Source organism: Triturus cristatus, chromosome 6 (assembly GCF_964204655.1).
Source record: "Triturus cristatus chromosome 6, aTriCri1.1, whole genome shotgun sequence".
In the NCBI taxonomy this organism is placed as follows: Eukaryota; Metazoa; Chordata; class Amphibia; order Caudata; family Salamandridae; genus Triturus; species Triturus cristatus.
Genome location: NC_140589.1, coordinates 611,739,421 through 611,756,933, shown reverse-complemented (window position 1 = coordinate 611,756,933; position 17,513 = coordinate 611,739,421). Strand labels below are relative to the sequence as shown.

The following is a 17,513-nucleotide window of genomic DNA, read 5'->3' as shown; positions in this document are numbered from 1 at the left end:
ATTGGACATCACCCGAAAAGCCAGTGAACCGCAGCCAGGCGTAGCATCTCCGGGCTACCGACCTTGAAATCGACCTGCCTAGCGAGTCGGCGGTGTTCAGGCCACATCATATTGTGAACTTCGCTGCATCTCTACCCTTAGCAACTGAATGGGAGAGCACGGCCCTGGCCTCCCCCGGGCACTGTGGCAGCACCTGCGCGACCGTCTCCCACACAGAGTGAGTATAACGACCCAAGAGACATGCGGTGTTCACTGACCACAGTCCTAAGCTGGCAGAAGAAAAAAATCTTCTTCCCAAGGTGATTCAGCTTCTAGGATTTGCTATCAGGTGGAGCAGTAGGGAATGAGCCCTTGGAAGTGGAGGCTTGGACCACCAAGCTCTTGGAGGAGGGGGTGGGGGGGGGGGGGATGTTGGGAGAGGAAAATGGGGTCACCCTGTGCCATCGGGCAATCATCCAATCCACAGGGACCCCGGTGCTGGGCTTGGACCATGTGCCTAGGATGATGTTCGGAGGGCCTAACTGAACGGCAGCAGGGGCTTCGAAGAGGCCGCTGCTGGTTTAAGCATCCAAGGTTCAAGGCCTCAGCCACCCTACGCAACACCACAGCATAGGGCGCTGTGTTATAGTGGTCCTTTCTCCCCATAGCCACGGTAGGGGGAGAAAGCATGCCAGGGTCCGGAGAAGTGTCCAGACCACTGGTCTCAGAGGGTCCATAGACCCCTCCCAGTCCTCACCCTCCTCTGGCTGCCACTCATGGCGATAAGGAACACCTGGGTAGAACAGAGGTACAAAAGTACTGCTCGGCGCCTGTACCAGCGTTTGTCCGGCTCCGTGTCCATGTTGAGGGGGAGGCTGGCGTCGACGTCGGTTGGGGAACACAACAGGCGTTGGAGGGGGCAGAGGTGTCGCCAATAGATTCTGCGCCGGAAATGTCGTAAGGTTGTACCGGCACCGATCCGGATCAAGGCCTGTATCGATGGGGGCCCCGCAGCACCGAAGCAGCTGGCATCAAAGGCCTAGAATCCCCAGCCGAGTCCACGGGGCCCATAGGCACACCATCGGAGTCGGGCTGCCCAAAGATGGAGTGGAAGGCTTCGTAAAAACTACGAAGTTGGGCAGGGGTCGCTCTGGCTCCCGTGAAGGGAGGGAGGCTTGGAGCCGGCCCAACAGGCTGTGCGGGCGGAGGCGGGCGGAGACGGACGACTACCTTTTGCATCCCACGCCGCATCAGCCAACGGACGGAAGGGGAAAAACACGGAGAGTGATGGTGCTTCTTTGCCCTCTTTTTGTGCTTCGACTTACCCGAAGACTTAGATGAGGAGCGGTGGTGATGGCTCGGCGAACAGTCCCACGACCTCCCTCTCGACCAGTAACTCGAGCGGCACGGAGCAGACTGCAGGGCCTCGAGAAGCTTTCGGGACCGCTCCCGCAGAGACACCGGGGCCATGGCCCAACAGTCCTAGCACGACTTCGGGTCATGGTGGCGCTCCAGGCACCAACCAGAGGCACACTAGATGTGGCTCCGTCACTGACATTAGGTTGTGGCACAAGGCTTGAAGCCATTCCGCCGATGTGACATTCCTGTGCCCCAGGAGTCGAACAACTCAAAAATGATGTCGACAAAAGTCGCAAAAAGATAGTTAAAATTTGACTAGAAGTACCGCTCTGACAGGATCAGCCATGGCTGGCGTGAAAAAAGAAAGAACTGATGTCGGCGCGCAGGGGTGGCATCTAAGTAGATACCGCAACGTCATTACGGCGATCACGATGCCAACGACCAACGTGGCGTCGACCGACACCATTAACCGACACGCAGGGGGGTACCGCTGAAGAAAAATTCTCCCAATACAATCCGACGCCTGGGGGTAATTAGGTAAGGAATCCATAAGGATAAGTTACTTACCTGTAATCCTAGTTCTCTTCCAGGGCTATCCTCAAAGTCATAAGCACATGAATATTCCCGCCCATGCGAGGGATCCCGTAAACATATAAAAAACATGTGAAAACTATATGTAGCTCTAAATACACATATATATATATATATATATATATACATACACACACACACACACTCTACAGCACCTAGTGACATGCAACAAGGTTCATAATATTTTTCTAATGCAAGCCATGCTTTTTGACCTTACTAAAGGATACTTGATGAATAAAGTGAGTAAGTGAACACAGATGCAATTTTCAATTTGTGCCTTGCTGCCGAAGAAGGGGCTGGTGCCCTGAAACGCGTCGGCAAGAATGATTAATTGCGAATCACAAGGGGGAGTTGCATGTCACTAGGTGCTGTCGAGTGACCTCCCAAGCGCAAAGCACATTGGAGAATAAAATTTTACACGGCGGCTGGCCGTGGGGAGGAGCACCAACACAGGCTGGAGAGGGATTCAAACAACCAGCTTGTGTGTCTGAAGTTCTGGACTGTTGGAATACTGCCAGTACAGCGCCATATGCTAATTAGCTCCTCTAAGTGAATCGCTACCTACCAAGGTTCATAATGTTTTTCTAATGCAAGCCATGCTTTTTGACCTTACTAAAGGATATAAATGTGATGTTCTTTTGCATCTCGGACTCAATGTCCCACAAGGCAATTATTACACGCCCACTGGGGGTGTGTCATACTTGATGAATAAAATGAGTAAGTGAACACAGATGCAATTTTCAATGCGTGCCTTGCTGCCCAAGAGCAAGGGGCTGGTGCCCTGAAACGAGTCGGCAAGAATGTTTAAATGCGAAGGAGTGGCATAGTTTTAGATCGTCTGCAAAGAGGTCGATGGATGGACAACCCCATTGATGAAAGATGTCTGCCAACACCTCATCGTTGAGCACCCAGTCTTGCTGATCTTCTAAGTGCCGACTGAGAGCGTTTGCCTGCATGTTCTGTTCTCCTTGCAGATGCACCGCTGTGATCGACAGATTTCTGGCTAGAAGCCAGTGCCAAATCGCCCAAGATTCTAGGGACAGTGGGCGAGAGCGTGTTCCACCCTGTTTCAGTAATACATGATGGTTGTGTTATCTGTCTGTATTAATATCGATTCGCCTTCAATGGAGAGCTGGAATGCCTTGAGAGCTACATGAACTGCCCTCAGCTCTAACAGGTTTATATGATAGGTCTGTTCTTTGCTCGACCACCTGCCCTGAGTTTGCAGACAACCCATGTGTGCTCCCCATCCTTGCAGAGAGGCATCCGTGATTAAGGATAGCTCTGGAACTGGTTGATGGAAGGGGACTCCCACTAGGAGATTCTTTGGCTAAGTCCACCAGACAATGGACCTCTTCGCTGATTGGGAGAGGAGAATTCGGTCTTCCCAATGCCCTGAGGATTGGTCCCTTTTGTCCTGCAGATCCTGCTGTAATGGTCTCATTCTCAATCTGGAGTTGGGGGGGTGAGAAAAATGCAAGAGGCCATCAACCCCAGTAGTGATGCCACTTGTCGCACTGATGGTTGATGTGCTTGAAGGAGGGTATTGCATTTGTTTTTCATCGATAACAGTCTCTCCTCCTGCGCTGGAGTCGAGTGGAGCCCAGATAATGGTGCGTTTGAGTGGGCTGACAAACTGATTTCTCCATGTTCACATGAAGGCCCAAGCGGTGTAGTAGATTTAGGCAGGTGCGATAGTGGTTCCTCACCATGTGGGGGGATGAACCTTTCAACAGCCAATCGTACAGGTATGGATACACAAACAGGCCCTGGCAATGTAACACTGCAGCCACCACTGCCATGCATTTTGTGAATACTCTTGGCGCAGATTTGAGGCCCAACGGTAAGACTCTGAACTGGTAATGCTTTGCACCTACCATGAATCGCAGGAACTTGCGATGACGTGGAGCAATTGGAATGTGGAAGTACGCATCTTGGAGATCTATCAAACACATCCAATGCCCTTTCTGTAGATGTGGATATATTTGATGTAGCACCAACATACAAAACTTCTCCTTCTGGATGACCTTGTTCAGAGATCGGGGATCCAGGATAGGTCTGAATCTGTGTTCTTGGTCTTTATTCGGCACAAGGCAATATCTGGAGTAGACTCTTTTTCCCCGTAGAGCAAGAGGGACCACTTCCATGGCTAGTTTGCTTAGAAGGATCGACACTTCCTGACGCAGCAATTCCAGATGGTGAGGGCGTGGTCTTACTGGAGGAATGAGTCACAGAGGTGCGCGAAAATGTAGCAAATACCCATTGCGCAGTATATTTAGCACCCACTGATCTTTGGTTATGTTGCGCCACTCTTTTATATGATTTGAGATACTTCCTCCCACTGGAGTGGGCAACGGTTCTAATGGAAGTGTAAGCTCATTCCTTTCCTGAGGTTTTAGCTGTGGTGGTGGATTGCTGCTGATGTCCGCCTCTGCCTCTAGATGATCTACTACGGCTTTGATACTGCGACCTGTATTGCTGCCTTTGCGACTACTGAGGGGTTTGAACCCTCGGATGGTAGTTCTTGCGGTTGTAAGGCTTGTAGCGACGCTTGAATTCCTTTTTCTTCTCCAAGCCTACAGCCTTCAGAGTATCCGGATCGGCCTTCATTCTGGCCATCTCCTCGTCGGAGTGGGAACCAAAAAGGGAGTTGCCAGAGAACGGAAGATTAAAAATACGTTGATGAGATTCCGGTTTCAAAGCTGTTAGGTGCAGCCAGGAAGAACTCTGTGCGCATATTCCGTGTGCATACGAATGTGCAGCCAGAGTAGCCCCATCCGCTGCTGTGCCGATCACTGGCTTGGCTACCAGTGCCACTTCCTGGAGAAACTCTGCAAAATCTTGATGATCCTCTTTCGGCAGCTTTTCTTTAAAGCGTCCCAAGGAGTCCCATAAGGATCTGTCGTAACGGCCCAACAGGGCTGCAGCGCTGGATACCTTCAAGGAGGACGCTGCAGAACCACGTGCCTTTCCTCCCCCAAGAATCCTGAGCTCTACTATCCTTGTCTGGAGGAACTGAGGAAGAAGAAGCGACAGCATGCGTTTTCTTTGCTGCTGCGATGATCACCGAGTCCGGTGGAGGATCTGATTTTAGAAATAAAAATCCTTTTCCGCCGGCTTGTATTTCTTCTGGATCCTCGCCAGAGCTGCTTTAAATTGAGGATGAGGTGAGAAAAATGTCCATTACTGGTTGAAGGAGACCAGGTACTAGTGGGAGCAATGGTCTAGGCACAGACCGTTGATGGAGTCTCTCAAATATGATTGACGTAGAAGTTTGAGGTGCTGACATATCTATATTCAGTTTCTGCGCCCCTCTAGCAAGGACATCATGGAAGGTATTGATGTCATCAATAGGTGAAACTCTTGAGGGCTATCCGTGAGGGTAGGAGAGTAGTTCCTTTTCAAGGAGTGAGTCGAGGAAGACTACCAAGACGGCGTTCTTCTTATACGATGAGAATGAGCTGGTCTATGCTCCGGAGATTTGTCTTGGCGATTCCTGGTCCGAGTAGTAGGTAATCTGTCCTCTTCCTGCACCAGCTGTGCTAGTGGAGATCTATGCAGTGGACTGGAATAGTCCGTAGGCAATTGTGCTTGACCGCAAGGCTCTTTCTGCCAGTGGCGGAAGGGAAGAAGCCAACCTGGAGAAAGATGAACAGAAGGTGATTTTTGCCTTTGTGGAGAGGTTGATATCCTTGGAGATTTTCGTGTCTCTGGAGACGGAGAAGAGCTTCGACGTTGAAAGCACCCGAGGAGAGCTCGTAACTGAACCAGAAGACTCTATGCGGTCTTTGTAGGCTGAACAGCGTCTTTGAGAACAATGTGATGTCGATGGTGAGTCTTGACGTCGAACGACTATATGTCGCCAGTACCGGTGAGCTTTGAGAGGGATCTTCTCTTAGACGTCGACCTTTCTTTGTGCTTCGACGCTGAATGTTCCGACGTCGAAACCCTCTACCTCACCGACCTCGCTCTAGACGTTGAGCGTCTAGGAGACCCCAACAGAGTGAATCGACGGAGAAAACCTTCGACATCGTGTTCTTCGACCTCTCGGATCTCTCTCGACGCGGAGCATCTAGTGGAACCCAAAGGAGTTGAGATCAGAGCCCTTGTCAGAGACTCCCGCCTCGACGTCAAACGTTGCCTTGAATATTTCACTTTGGGTTTAGACGACGAATCCTTCCTTGCCGTCGAAGCAGATCTGGCCCTCGACGTTGAACGCAGTCTGGTGACGACGAGGCATGTCTCGACATTGACAGCCGCCTGGTTGACGGCAACGGAGACGCCGGCTTCGACACAGATCGCCGGTCCACTGGCGAAGGTGGAGCATGTCTCAACATCGAACGCCGTACTGAGGGCGGTGACGGAGCCCTATCTCTCAACGTTGTGCGAGCCTGCACTAAAGGAGAAGGACTCAGACGCCGATCGTCGCCGGATTGACGACAGCGGAGGATTCGACGTACCTGTAGTCTTCGACGACCGATGGTCTCGACGGTGAGCCCGCTGTTGATGGTCTGTTTGTTGACGTTTTTGCTGCCGGTGGAGGTATTTTCGGCACCGAGCCAGACACCGATGGAAAGCAGATTGGAACTTTACTTCTGGATGAAGATCTGGCTCTCACCTTTCTCTTCTTCACTGGAGACCTGCCTCTGGAAGGTGGTTTTCCCTTCTCAGCCAGCCCATAGAGCCGAATCCTCACTGTCCTTCCGAGTACGCTTGGACAGGGACTGACAATGCTGGCAAGTCTTGGGAGCATGATCATCATGGAAGGCAAAGGATACAGACAGGATAGGAGTCTGATTTAGCCTTCTTTTTGGCACAAGAAGGGCAAGAGTAAAACCGAGGGCATTTTTGAGTAAAAAAATATGCTCAACTCTCTCAAAAAAGTAGGAACCAACTTTAACAGTAAAAAGACGTCAAATTAAGTTTTTTGACAAAAACAGGAGATCATTTCTGACAGAAATCAGAGAGCTGACGTAACCAGGGTCCTAACAGAAGGAAAGAACTGACCTAACTGTCACCCCTGAGGCATGATGGGAAGCTAGGGGTCATGGCTGCCTTGAAGGCACTGTGCCAGTTTTCTATTCTATGTGTTTGTGGGTTAGCTTTTCAGCTTTCTACACCAATGTTTTCTGCAATGCAGCCTGTGGGCTGGCAATGTTTACATTCCTCTTTGCAGGGTTATGGTTTCTATTGTGCATTAAAGCGGTTTTCAAAGGTGTTCTTTTTCTCCCTGCTTTATTTGAATTGTATACATGTGTAAAGGAAATTCTCACAGCATTACTCAGCCCTTAGTGTGTGTATGTGTATGTTGTGTATGTGTATGTGTATGTGTATGTGTATGCGCGCACGGAACGAACTGCGTTAAGTGGGCGCGCACGCCACGAATGGCGTAAAGTAACTTAACATTTAAAAAAACGTACAAATTCACTGAAAAAACCATAGGTTTCACACACGTTATAGTTAGGAATTAGCATTTAAAAAACCTTGCAAATTCACTGAAAAAACCATAGGTTTCACACATGTTATAGTTAGCTGGACATTTTACTGATAAAAAACCAATGAAATTCCCCCGTTATAGTTACTGTAGGCAACTATAACTCACGCGACCGTAATCCTCTGCTGATGACATATGTGTCTTTATGAAAAAAAAATATTTGTAATATATGTATAGCTAAAATTTAATGGAAGAAGACATGGGCAAATAAGTGTCTAAATACAGTATTAGCATCAGCAGAGGATTACGGTCGCGTGAGTTATAGTTGCCTACAGTAACTATAACGGGGGAATTTCATTGGTTTTTTATCAGTAAAATGTCCAGCTAACTATAACATGTGTGAAACCTATGGTTTTTTCAGTGAATATATATATATATATATATATATATATATATATACATACATACATATATATATATATACACATATACATATATACATACATATATATACATACATACATACATATATATATATATATATATATATATATATATATACACTGAAAAAACCATAGGTTTCACACATGTTATAGTTAGCTGGACATTTCACTCGTAAAAAACCAATGAAATTCCCCCGTTATAGTTAGTGCAGGCAACTATAACTAACGCGACCGCAATCCTCTGCTGATGACGTCAGATATTACATCACTGATGACATATGTGTCTTTATGAAAAATAAATATTTGTAATATATGTATAGCTAAAGATACAGTGTTAGCATCAACAAAGGATTGCGGTCGCGTGAGTTATAGTTGCCTGCACTAACTATAACGGGGGAATTTCATTGGTTTTTTACGAGTGAAATGTCCAGCTAACTATAACATGTGTGAAACCTATGGTTTTTTCAGTGAATTTGAAAGGTTTTTTAAATGCTAATTCCTAACTATAACGTGTGTGAAACCTATGGTTTTTTCAGTGAATTTGTACGGTTTTTTAAATGCAAATTTGTTTTTGAGATTTTTGGTAAACCTATGTATAAAATAATATATGTACTATATCCTGCATTATGGAATGGTTAATTTTTTTTTTTATGCATTTTTATCCGTGCGCGTACGGTAAGCTGACGCTACGCGCTCCGTACGTCATAAGTACAGTGCGCTTACGTGATACGTACGTGACGTACGCATACGCGTTGCGCAGAAGCAACGTCGCGGTTACGCAGGGGCGTGTAATGCGCATGCGCGAGTGCGTCTTACGTACGCGCTCCGTAAGCGCTCCGTAAGCATCACGTTTGCGCATGCGTACTTGTTTACGAGCGCGTACCGTAAGCTTACGGAGCGCGCACGGTAGGTCATGTGATCCACAAAGAACACTTTTCATTGGTTGAAACTACTTTCAGTTCCAGAAACTTCCCACACCACACCCATTCCCCTCATTACTGCTTGAGATCCCCTAGGAGAAGGAGCTGAATTGACATTGAGATACAATGGCAGAGCAGCAGACCTCTTCTGAGAGTGAGCCTAGCAGCACCATCATCAGACAGAGAAGGAGGAAACAAAAGGATTCTTTTGTGTGGGAGTATTTTACTTTTCCAGAGGGGCAGAAAAAGGTCAATGCTCCATTGGTCACTTGCACACTTTGTGACCGTTTTTTATCTAGAGGAGATCCAAGGAAGAAGTATTCCTTTGGAAATCACTCTATGAAGAGACACCTTAGGGATAAACATCCAAGGACCTTTGCTCGACATACTGAAGAAAACTCTTCAGTAAGTCACCGGAGCCCAACCTCAGAAGCTCAGCAGAGTACATCATCGGCAGCTCAGCTGAGCCCTTCCTCTGAGGTGGGAGCATCACCTTCTTCTGCTCCTCTGGACATTAACCCTCGATTTCGGAGGGTTTCAATGAGGTGTACAACGTGTTGTGGTCTTATTGTTTTTGGGGAGACCAGTGTTTCCCTTATTAACAATAAGATAGACCAGCACGTTTGTAGACGCTCATAATATTCCCATTCTTTCTTTCCTCCATCCCTGTATTAACCCAACGGCTCTTTTAAGAGCCAACCTTACCTCAATTTTTTTTTTATTTTTAAGCTTTCCTTTTTGAAAATTTTTTAGCCGTGCGCGCACGGTACGCGTAATAGTTACGCGAAGTTCGCGGAATTTCTCAGTTTACGCCGTGAGCGTACGCTACGCGCATTCGGCGATTTTTCGAACAAAAATAAAATTAATTTTTGCCCTTGGGGGTCCTTCTGGGACCCCCTGACAAAGGCTAGGGGGTCAGGAACTGTCCAGCCTGCCCCTTTACACGTTATCCACATTTGTTTTTCACCCCCTCAGACTGCGAGAGACAAAATGGCGGCCGACACTTCCTGGTTTCGACCGATTCGAATGTTTATTAAGATCTAACAACCAATCAGAATCGCGCTCGCGCACGGCGGCGTGCGCGTACGGTAAGCTTACAGTACGCGCTCGGAGCGCGCCTATAGATATATATATTGATTTAAATGCTATTTTCTCAGGAAATACTGAACAGATTTACACGAGACCTTCAAAAGGTACATCCCTGACCTGAGGGCTACCTCTCTGCCAAATTTCAAGTAATTCTGTTCAGCCGTTCGGGCTGTAGCTCGGACTAAAGGTCCTATGGAAAAATGCATGGTGAAAACGCGTTTTGGGACCCCCCCTTTTTCTCAGCCCCCGCTTGGCGAATCCCCCCCGAGACTTTCAGGGAAGGAGCGGAGCGCCCCACCTATTTTGAGATTTTCGTGAGGATTCGTCAATCGGCGCCAAAATTATTCAAAATAGAATGTTGCGGATTTCCTATGGAAACACGGTCCTAACTATAACTATCTACTGGCGACCGCCAGTAGAGAAATAAATATCTATCTATCTATCTATCTATCTATCTATCTATCTATCTATCTATCTATCCTGATTACCGTGTTGCTAATCTTGGCAATCGTCCGGTCTGGAGCTTGCGGAGCAGAGATATGTTGATACTGGCATAGAGTGCATTTCCGTAGTCAAGTCTGCTGGTTATGAGTGCGTGGTTTCTTGATTCGGGGGAGATCCATTTGAAGGTCTTTGAGGATGCGGAGGGTGTTGAAGCAGCTGGAGGCGACGGCGTTGACCTGTCGGGTCATGGAGAGGGAGGGGTTAAGTACGATGCCAAGGTTCGGGGGTGGGAGGGCTTTCGGGGGCGGTGGACCACCAGGTGTGGTCCCATGCAGAAGAGGAGGGCTTGAGGATCTCTGGCTTCTACGAGTTGAGCTTCAGGCAGCTGCTGCTCACCCCGGATGCAACGTCCTTTATTCCTTCCTGGAAGTTGAGTCTGGTGGTGATGGGGTCCTTGGTGAAGGAGAGGATGAGATGGGTGTCGTCGGTGTAGGATATTATGCTGAGTCCGTGCTGTCGGAGGATGGCGCTAGAGGGGCCATGTATATTTTGAAGAGCATGGGGCTGAATGATGATCCTTGGGGTACTCCGCAGTTGATTTCAGTGGGTTCAGAGAGGAAGGGTGGTAGTCTGATTCTCTGGGATTTGCCAGTGAGGAAAAAGCGGATCCAGTTGATGGCGGTTCCTTGTATGCCAGCGTTGTGGAGTCTAGCGGTGAGTGAGCGGTGGAAGATTGTCAAATGCTGCCGAGTGGTCGAGTACGATCAGGGCCGCGTGTGTCCTTGGTCAAGCAGGTTGCGGATGTCATCTGTGGGAGCGAGTAGAGCAGTATTGGTGCTTTGGTTGCTGCAGAATCCGGATAAGACGGTGTCGATGGGTGGCGTTTTCTTCGATGAATTTTGTTGCTTGTGCATTGATGGTCTTCTCCGTGACTTTGGCCGCGAAAGGGAGGAGTGAGATGGGACGGTAGTTCTTGAGATCTGAGGGATCTGCTGTGGGCTTCAAGCAGGGGTCTGACTTCTGCCCATTTGTAGTAGTTGGGAAAGATACTGATCTTGAAGGTGGAGTGGATGGCGCGTCGTAGATCTGAGGCGATGTCGGTGGCGCTCTGTGGAAGATGTGGGCCGGCAGGGGTCCGTAGGTGCTCCAGAGAGAATGCCTCTCATGGTCAAAGTGGTGGCTTCGGTGGTGGCAGGGGTCTAGGAGGAGATGGTAGGCTGGCTGGCATAGCTGGAGGGGCTGGTTTCAGGGTCGGGTCCTTGAAGTTGTCGTAGAGGTCCTTGACTTTCAGGTGGAAGTAGGAGCCGAGCTTGTTGCAGAGGTCCTGGGATGAGGTGATGTATGCAGTTTCGCTGGGGGGCTTGGTTAATTCCTGGCTTACGCTGAAGAGTCCCTTGGAGCTGCTCGAGTTGGCGTGGATCTTATTTTGGATGAAGGCCCTTTTGGTGGATCTGATGCTTTGGTGTTATTCAGTCATGGCCTTCTTGTAGGTGGTGCGCTCTGGTAATGTTTAGCTGTTTCTCCAGGTCTTCGAGATGTCTGCAAGTGCGTCTGGATACTTGGAGGTCGGCGGTGAACCAAGTGGCCTTCCTGGGGCGTTGTCTGTCGGGTTTGCATACGGGTGCGAGCTGGTCTGCACAGTTGTAGATCCATCTGTAGACTTCTTTGGCTGCGAGGTTGTCAGTCGAGGTGGTGGGGGTGTCGTGGTTGAGGGTGGAGCGGAGCTGCTCTTCAGTGATTTTGCTCCAGCTCCTTCGTGGAGGGCGTGGTGCAGGTTTGGGCGGCGTGGGTTTCTCGGCGTGGAAGTGTACGCAGTGGTGGTCCATCCAAAGTGGCTGCGTGGTGTGGCTGCAATGGATGCTGTTACCTCCTGCAAAGATGAGGTTGAGGGTGTGTCTTGCCTTGTGGGTAGATTTGGTGACTAGTTGTTTCAGTCCGATGTTGCCGAGGTTGTCCAGGAGGGTAGTGGAGTTGGGGTCGTTGGGGTTGTCAAGCTGGAAGTTCAGGTCTCCTACGAGTATGTTGTCCATGGAGGCGATGATGTGGGGTGCGATAAGGTCGGCAATGGTGGTGGCGAACGGAGGACAGGGTCCGGGGGTTCTGTGGATGAGGGCGCCGCGAAGTGAGGTTCTAGGACTGGTCTTGACCTGGATGTGAAGGTGTTCGATGGTGGAGAAGGAGTTGATCGTGGGGGAGAGACAGAGTTAGCTCTTGAGTGTGATGGGGAGTCCTCCTCCTGGGCGTTTAGTGCGGTCCTTCCTCTGGATCTTGTATCCGTCAGGGATGGCGGTGGCGATGTACGGGGCGGAGGAGGCGCTGGGTCAGGTTTCTGTAAAGAAGGCAATGTATGGTGAGAGATGTCGAGGAAGTCCTAGATTTCGACGGCATGTCTGTGCAGGGAGCGCTCGTTGAGGAGGATGCAGTTTAGGGCTCCGGAGGTGTTGGCGTTCGGTTGGGGGCGGTGTCCGCGGGGCATGGTTGGAGGCGAAGGTCTGGCAGTAGGAGAACTGGCCGTGGGTGGTGCTCGGAGCGGACAGCTGGCAGTTGTTGTTCGTCCCCGGGTTGAGTGCTAGGAGGGCAACAGGGTCATAGGGGTGTGTGGTCGGAGATCCAGGGGTTCTGGCGCTGGTTGCGGTCGGGCTTGCCTTTGGCATACCAACCGTGCAGCGGTCACCATTAAATAGGGGAGGGGGAAGGAAGACACAGCTGGGAATCGGCAGGGGGTGAGGGCTCGGGGGGCAGCAGCGGCGGGAGAGGCAAGCGGGATAAAAACGGTCAGAGCAAGCAAATACAACAAGAATGGCACAATAAGGCAACAGTCAAAATTAAGGGGCACAGTAAGGCCACAGAATTGAACTAAAACACGGGCACAATACAGTCTGGACCGAGGCCTGAACCCCTACCTGCACTAAGCCCTGCACAGGGCAGCGGCACATCATAGCAGCAGAGCAGGAGAGGGAGAGAGCAGGTCTCTGGCTGTGAGGTCAGAGGTCTTGCTCGTGCTCCCACGCAGCAGCCGCCATTAAATAGGGGAGCGGGAGGGAGGCACAGCTGGGAGGCGGGAATCGGCGCATGGGGGGGGGGGGGGGGGGGGGGGGGGGACTGCGGGTCAGCAGCAGCGGGAGAGGGAAGTGGGAAATAAAACAGACAGAGCACGGGAAAACAACAAGAATGGAACAATAAGGCAGAAATAGAGGTACAATAACAAGAATGGCACAGTAAGGCAACAGTCAAAATTAAGGGGCACAGTAAGGCATCAGAATTTAACAAAAAACACGGCACAATACAGTCTGGACCGAGGCTTGAACCCCTACCACTAAGCCCTGCACAGGGCAGCAGCACAGCAGCGGAGCTGCAGAGGGAGAGAGCAGGTCTCTGGCCGTGAGGTTAGAGGTCTTCCTCTGACCTCACAGCCCCTCTATTCATAAGAAAAATACTGGCCACTTCATGTTTTGTCTGCAACAGCATGGACGTTATACTTAAAAAGAACTTCATATAAAGTTATTTGTATGCATTTGTAACATGACCTTTCTGTTTCTGTGCACTTTAACCATCAGTCAGGTTTAATCAAGGCAGCTCCAGAGCACGTTTTAAAGTGCTTCCTTTTTACATTTGCTATTTGAAGTATGAAAGATAAAGGGGAAAAATACGGGTTTTTGATAATTTTCCTCATTTTTCTACCTGCAAGGACATTAAACTACCAGACATGCAGGTAGAACAAGCATTTGCAATACAATAGGTATCGCATTTGCTAGAGTTTAAGTTATTGGCATTATAAATGACAATTGCTTTTACTTATATGTTTTGAAAACAGCCTTGCTTATAAGAAGCAGGTGGCAGTAAAAGAGGCGCAGTTACTGAAAGCCTTGCTTCTCGTAAGCAACAACTATAAGTACAAAGTGCGTGTTTACGCACCGCTTGCAGTTTTTCAAATGCATAAATAGGCATTATCATTTACAATGCCAATAGCTTAAACTCTTGCAAATGCTAGACCTAATGTCCTCAGGGGATGTAGCCAGCCCTTTCTGAGCATCAACAGGTGCCTACACTGACAGAAGCAGCTCATACCAGGGTCTGCTTCCATTAGTCTTCCTAGTCAGCTGGGCTCCAAACCCAGTGGGAGGTGGAGCTCCCCAGAACTGACTTTGAATGAGGACACTGGAGGGTTTGCCCATCATCACAGCTAATTCTCTGGCTGGGCACGGGGAGCTCTGACCAGGGAAAGAAAGGTTCTTTGTGCCTTGTTGTATTTCGTGGAGAATATCACTGTGGGATGGTTTACAGTGAAACAGAGGAAGTGCTGCACAAGTGAGGGTAGTTTATCTCACCCACAGGTCAGCACAAAGCATAAACGTGGCATCACCAGTACCCCTCTGAGAAAACTGACCTCTTAATATCAGAAGGATCACCCTGCTACCTGAATCCTGAAGGAAGGCTGGGCCTGGCTGCCTTTAACCCCAGAAGTGACTAGTGCTGACCTCCTGTTTGAGCTACAGGGGCAAAACAAGCATTTAGAGGCTTCTTCCTGCCCCAGCCAACCTGACCAGTTTCAACTAGACCTGCCCTGGACACTGCTGCAGGCCTCTGTTGGAGTGAGTCCTAACCACCCAAGTGGTGTCTCCCAGGTTCTGGACCAGTGGTTGGTGTTAAAGAGTACTACTGCCCAAACTGCAAATGCTGGGACTTTGCCACTTTTTGAAAAATGTTCCTTCAAAGAATTGGAGGAAGACCGGGGCCGCCAGCGACCCGAAGCAGTTGAATCGCCGGTCAGATTGAACTTGCTGGTTTTCCCCACTGAAGGAGATCTGACTTCCTGAAAAGTTTCTAAGTCTGAATGTAGAGTGTTTCCACGGAACTGACGGCTGCAACCCATCAACATCATTCTTGGGATTAGTCTTTGAAGTGGAAACTCGCCCATTCAAAAAAATAATCCAATTACCTACAGGAACGTTTTACTGTGCGAGAGCTACGTAATTCTGGTGCATTTATGCACTGCTCTTTAATGAAGATTTTAATGTTGAAACATTGGTTTGAAAAAGTTAAAAGTTCGCTCAAATACTGAGGAAGTTAGTAAAGATGATCAACAGTCAAGCATACTATATACTGGTAAATAACCATGCAAGGTGACAATCATGCACATTTAGAATGTGGGGCAATTAAAAGGATCTGACTAAAAACTAATATTTAAGTTTATAACAAGATAACACCATTAATGTAGGTTAGTACACAGACGATTCACCAACTAATTTAAACTCAGTGGGATCTAGTTTTAAGAGAAAAATAAAGAAATCTCACACCTGTACAGCAGTTTGAAATTCCTTCCAATGCTTTTCTGGCAAATCGTGAGGCAGACCAAGTAAAAGCTCAACACAGCTCCTGTAAAACCAAAATGGAAGTGCTGAAATGATAATACCAGAAAAAAAATGACCCTCAAAGCTATTTTAATAAAGTATCAAGGTCACACAATAGCTGCACTAAGCAAAAGATGTCGGCAATCAAATAAAAAACAGAGTAAAACTGCCAAGCTTTTCAATCAAAATTTGAGGGCTGCGGCATCCCCATTAATTCAGGTCACTAAGATTAAAATGTATTAGTGCAAAATGCAGGTGGCTGAGAAAACATACAATTTGTACTTGAGTAAGAAGCAGGATGAGGAGTATGTGGTGTGTTCACACAATTACTCCTCAGAGAGCACGCAATTCAAAAAAGTCCATTTAAAAGGTACTAAATTATATATATATATATATATATATATATATATATATATATATATATATATATATATATACATACACACACACACACACACACACACACACACACACACACACACACACACATATATACACATATATATATAATAAAATAAGTTTTAAAATTAAACCAGAATATCTGTTCCTGGGAACTTGTAGCCCTTTTCTCTCAGAGTATCTGTGCTTGTTGGCGAGTTTCATACATCTTGATATCTTAGAACATTAACAAAAAGCAAAAATGTTGTATTTTTGAATTTCGTACCATCAGCTGTTTCCTGAATAAAACTTCTTCAAACTTCATTTTCTTGAAATACACAGGGGCCTGAACTATGCAAATCAAGCCCAAGACTGGGTACGGGGGATGCATCGCACAACTAAGTAGCTTGGCCAATTCTAACCTGGACTTCACGCGTACCATACTTTAAGTCCGGATTCTCAGAGTAATCGACATTTTATCAGATTTATCTTTGACAGAGGCTGAAGATAGCCTAGTACTTTTTAACATCTTCACCGGGATCCATAATACTTTGTTTATTGGCTCTTGTCATTTCTTCAGTCAGAGGTCATTGCCAGTCAATCGTATATGAAATGGACATTTCAAGAACCAAATGTAGGCATTCTGCCCCAGAGTGCAGTGCGGAGACAGTTTGAAAATATTGTATTTTTTTATTTTTTAGACAGATTTTCCTTCCATTCAAAGATTGTAAGGAGGATGTTGAGTGTTGAATCTCATGACCAAAAACTAGGATTTTATTTAACTTAACCTTTTCCATCACAGGATAATCTGATATTCATAAACATTAAACAGACTAACCACCACGTTATCACTAGACAGTGGTGGAATATAAAGCTAAAAGAACGCAAAACCAGTACTGGCTATGAGAACCGTTGAGGCTTTCGTACAGTGTGATACATTCGCAAGCTCCAGTAAGATTCAGCGAATACAGCAGACAAACAATGTTAAGCACACACTTCAAAATTGGTATGTATAATGGCGAGCCAAGCACCAAGAAGAAAAGGTAACTTCTAGTCCTGCATCGTATGAATCTTCATTGAAGTCAAACAGAATAATTTTCTCTTCTGCCTTTGTCGACTCCAGAGGATTTGTCATAATGTACTGTCTATTGAAATGTTACACCGGTTGTCAGTGTCTATGTTCATAAGCAATTACTGGGTGCTTTTCTTCAGATCAGGCGCTACGTTTTTACCTGGAAGTGAGCTCATGTACCACTAATGAGTGGTTTCAAGCATGCATTGCAGCATCAGATTTGCTAAACATGGTGTGATAAGTGTATGCAAATTAAGGAAAAAAGGCTCTTTAACAGCCTAGGAGCTTCCCTATCCATGATGCACTCTACTAGCAGTTGCTTTATAGTGTGCTCTTTTTATGGTGAAATACTATACCCAGTGAGGGAGGCAGGTGGGTCGTTTTAGGACTTCAAAGATTGATACAATGCAGAACTAGGACTACAAGTAACCTTTTCTTCTGCATCGTAGGAGA

General features: G+C 47.6%; 1 protein-coding gene across 2 annotated transcripts in view; it reads right to left on the bottom strand.

Moving 5' to 3' along the window:
- The window catches only part of ZNF292 (zinc finger protein 292), a 474,880-nt gene that overhangs the window by 307,847 nt on the left and 149,520 nt on the right, over positions 1-17,513 (bottom strand). For both annotated transcript variants that reach the window (XM_085611081.1, XM_085611082.1), the window contains exon 3: positions 15,557-15,635. In XM_085611081.1, coding sequence (XP_085467207.1) covers positions 15,557-15,635 — 79 coding nt within the window. The remainder of the gene's footprint in view (positions 1-15,556; positions 15,636-17,513) is intronic.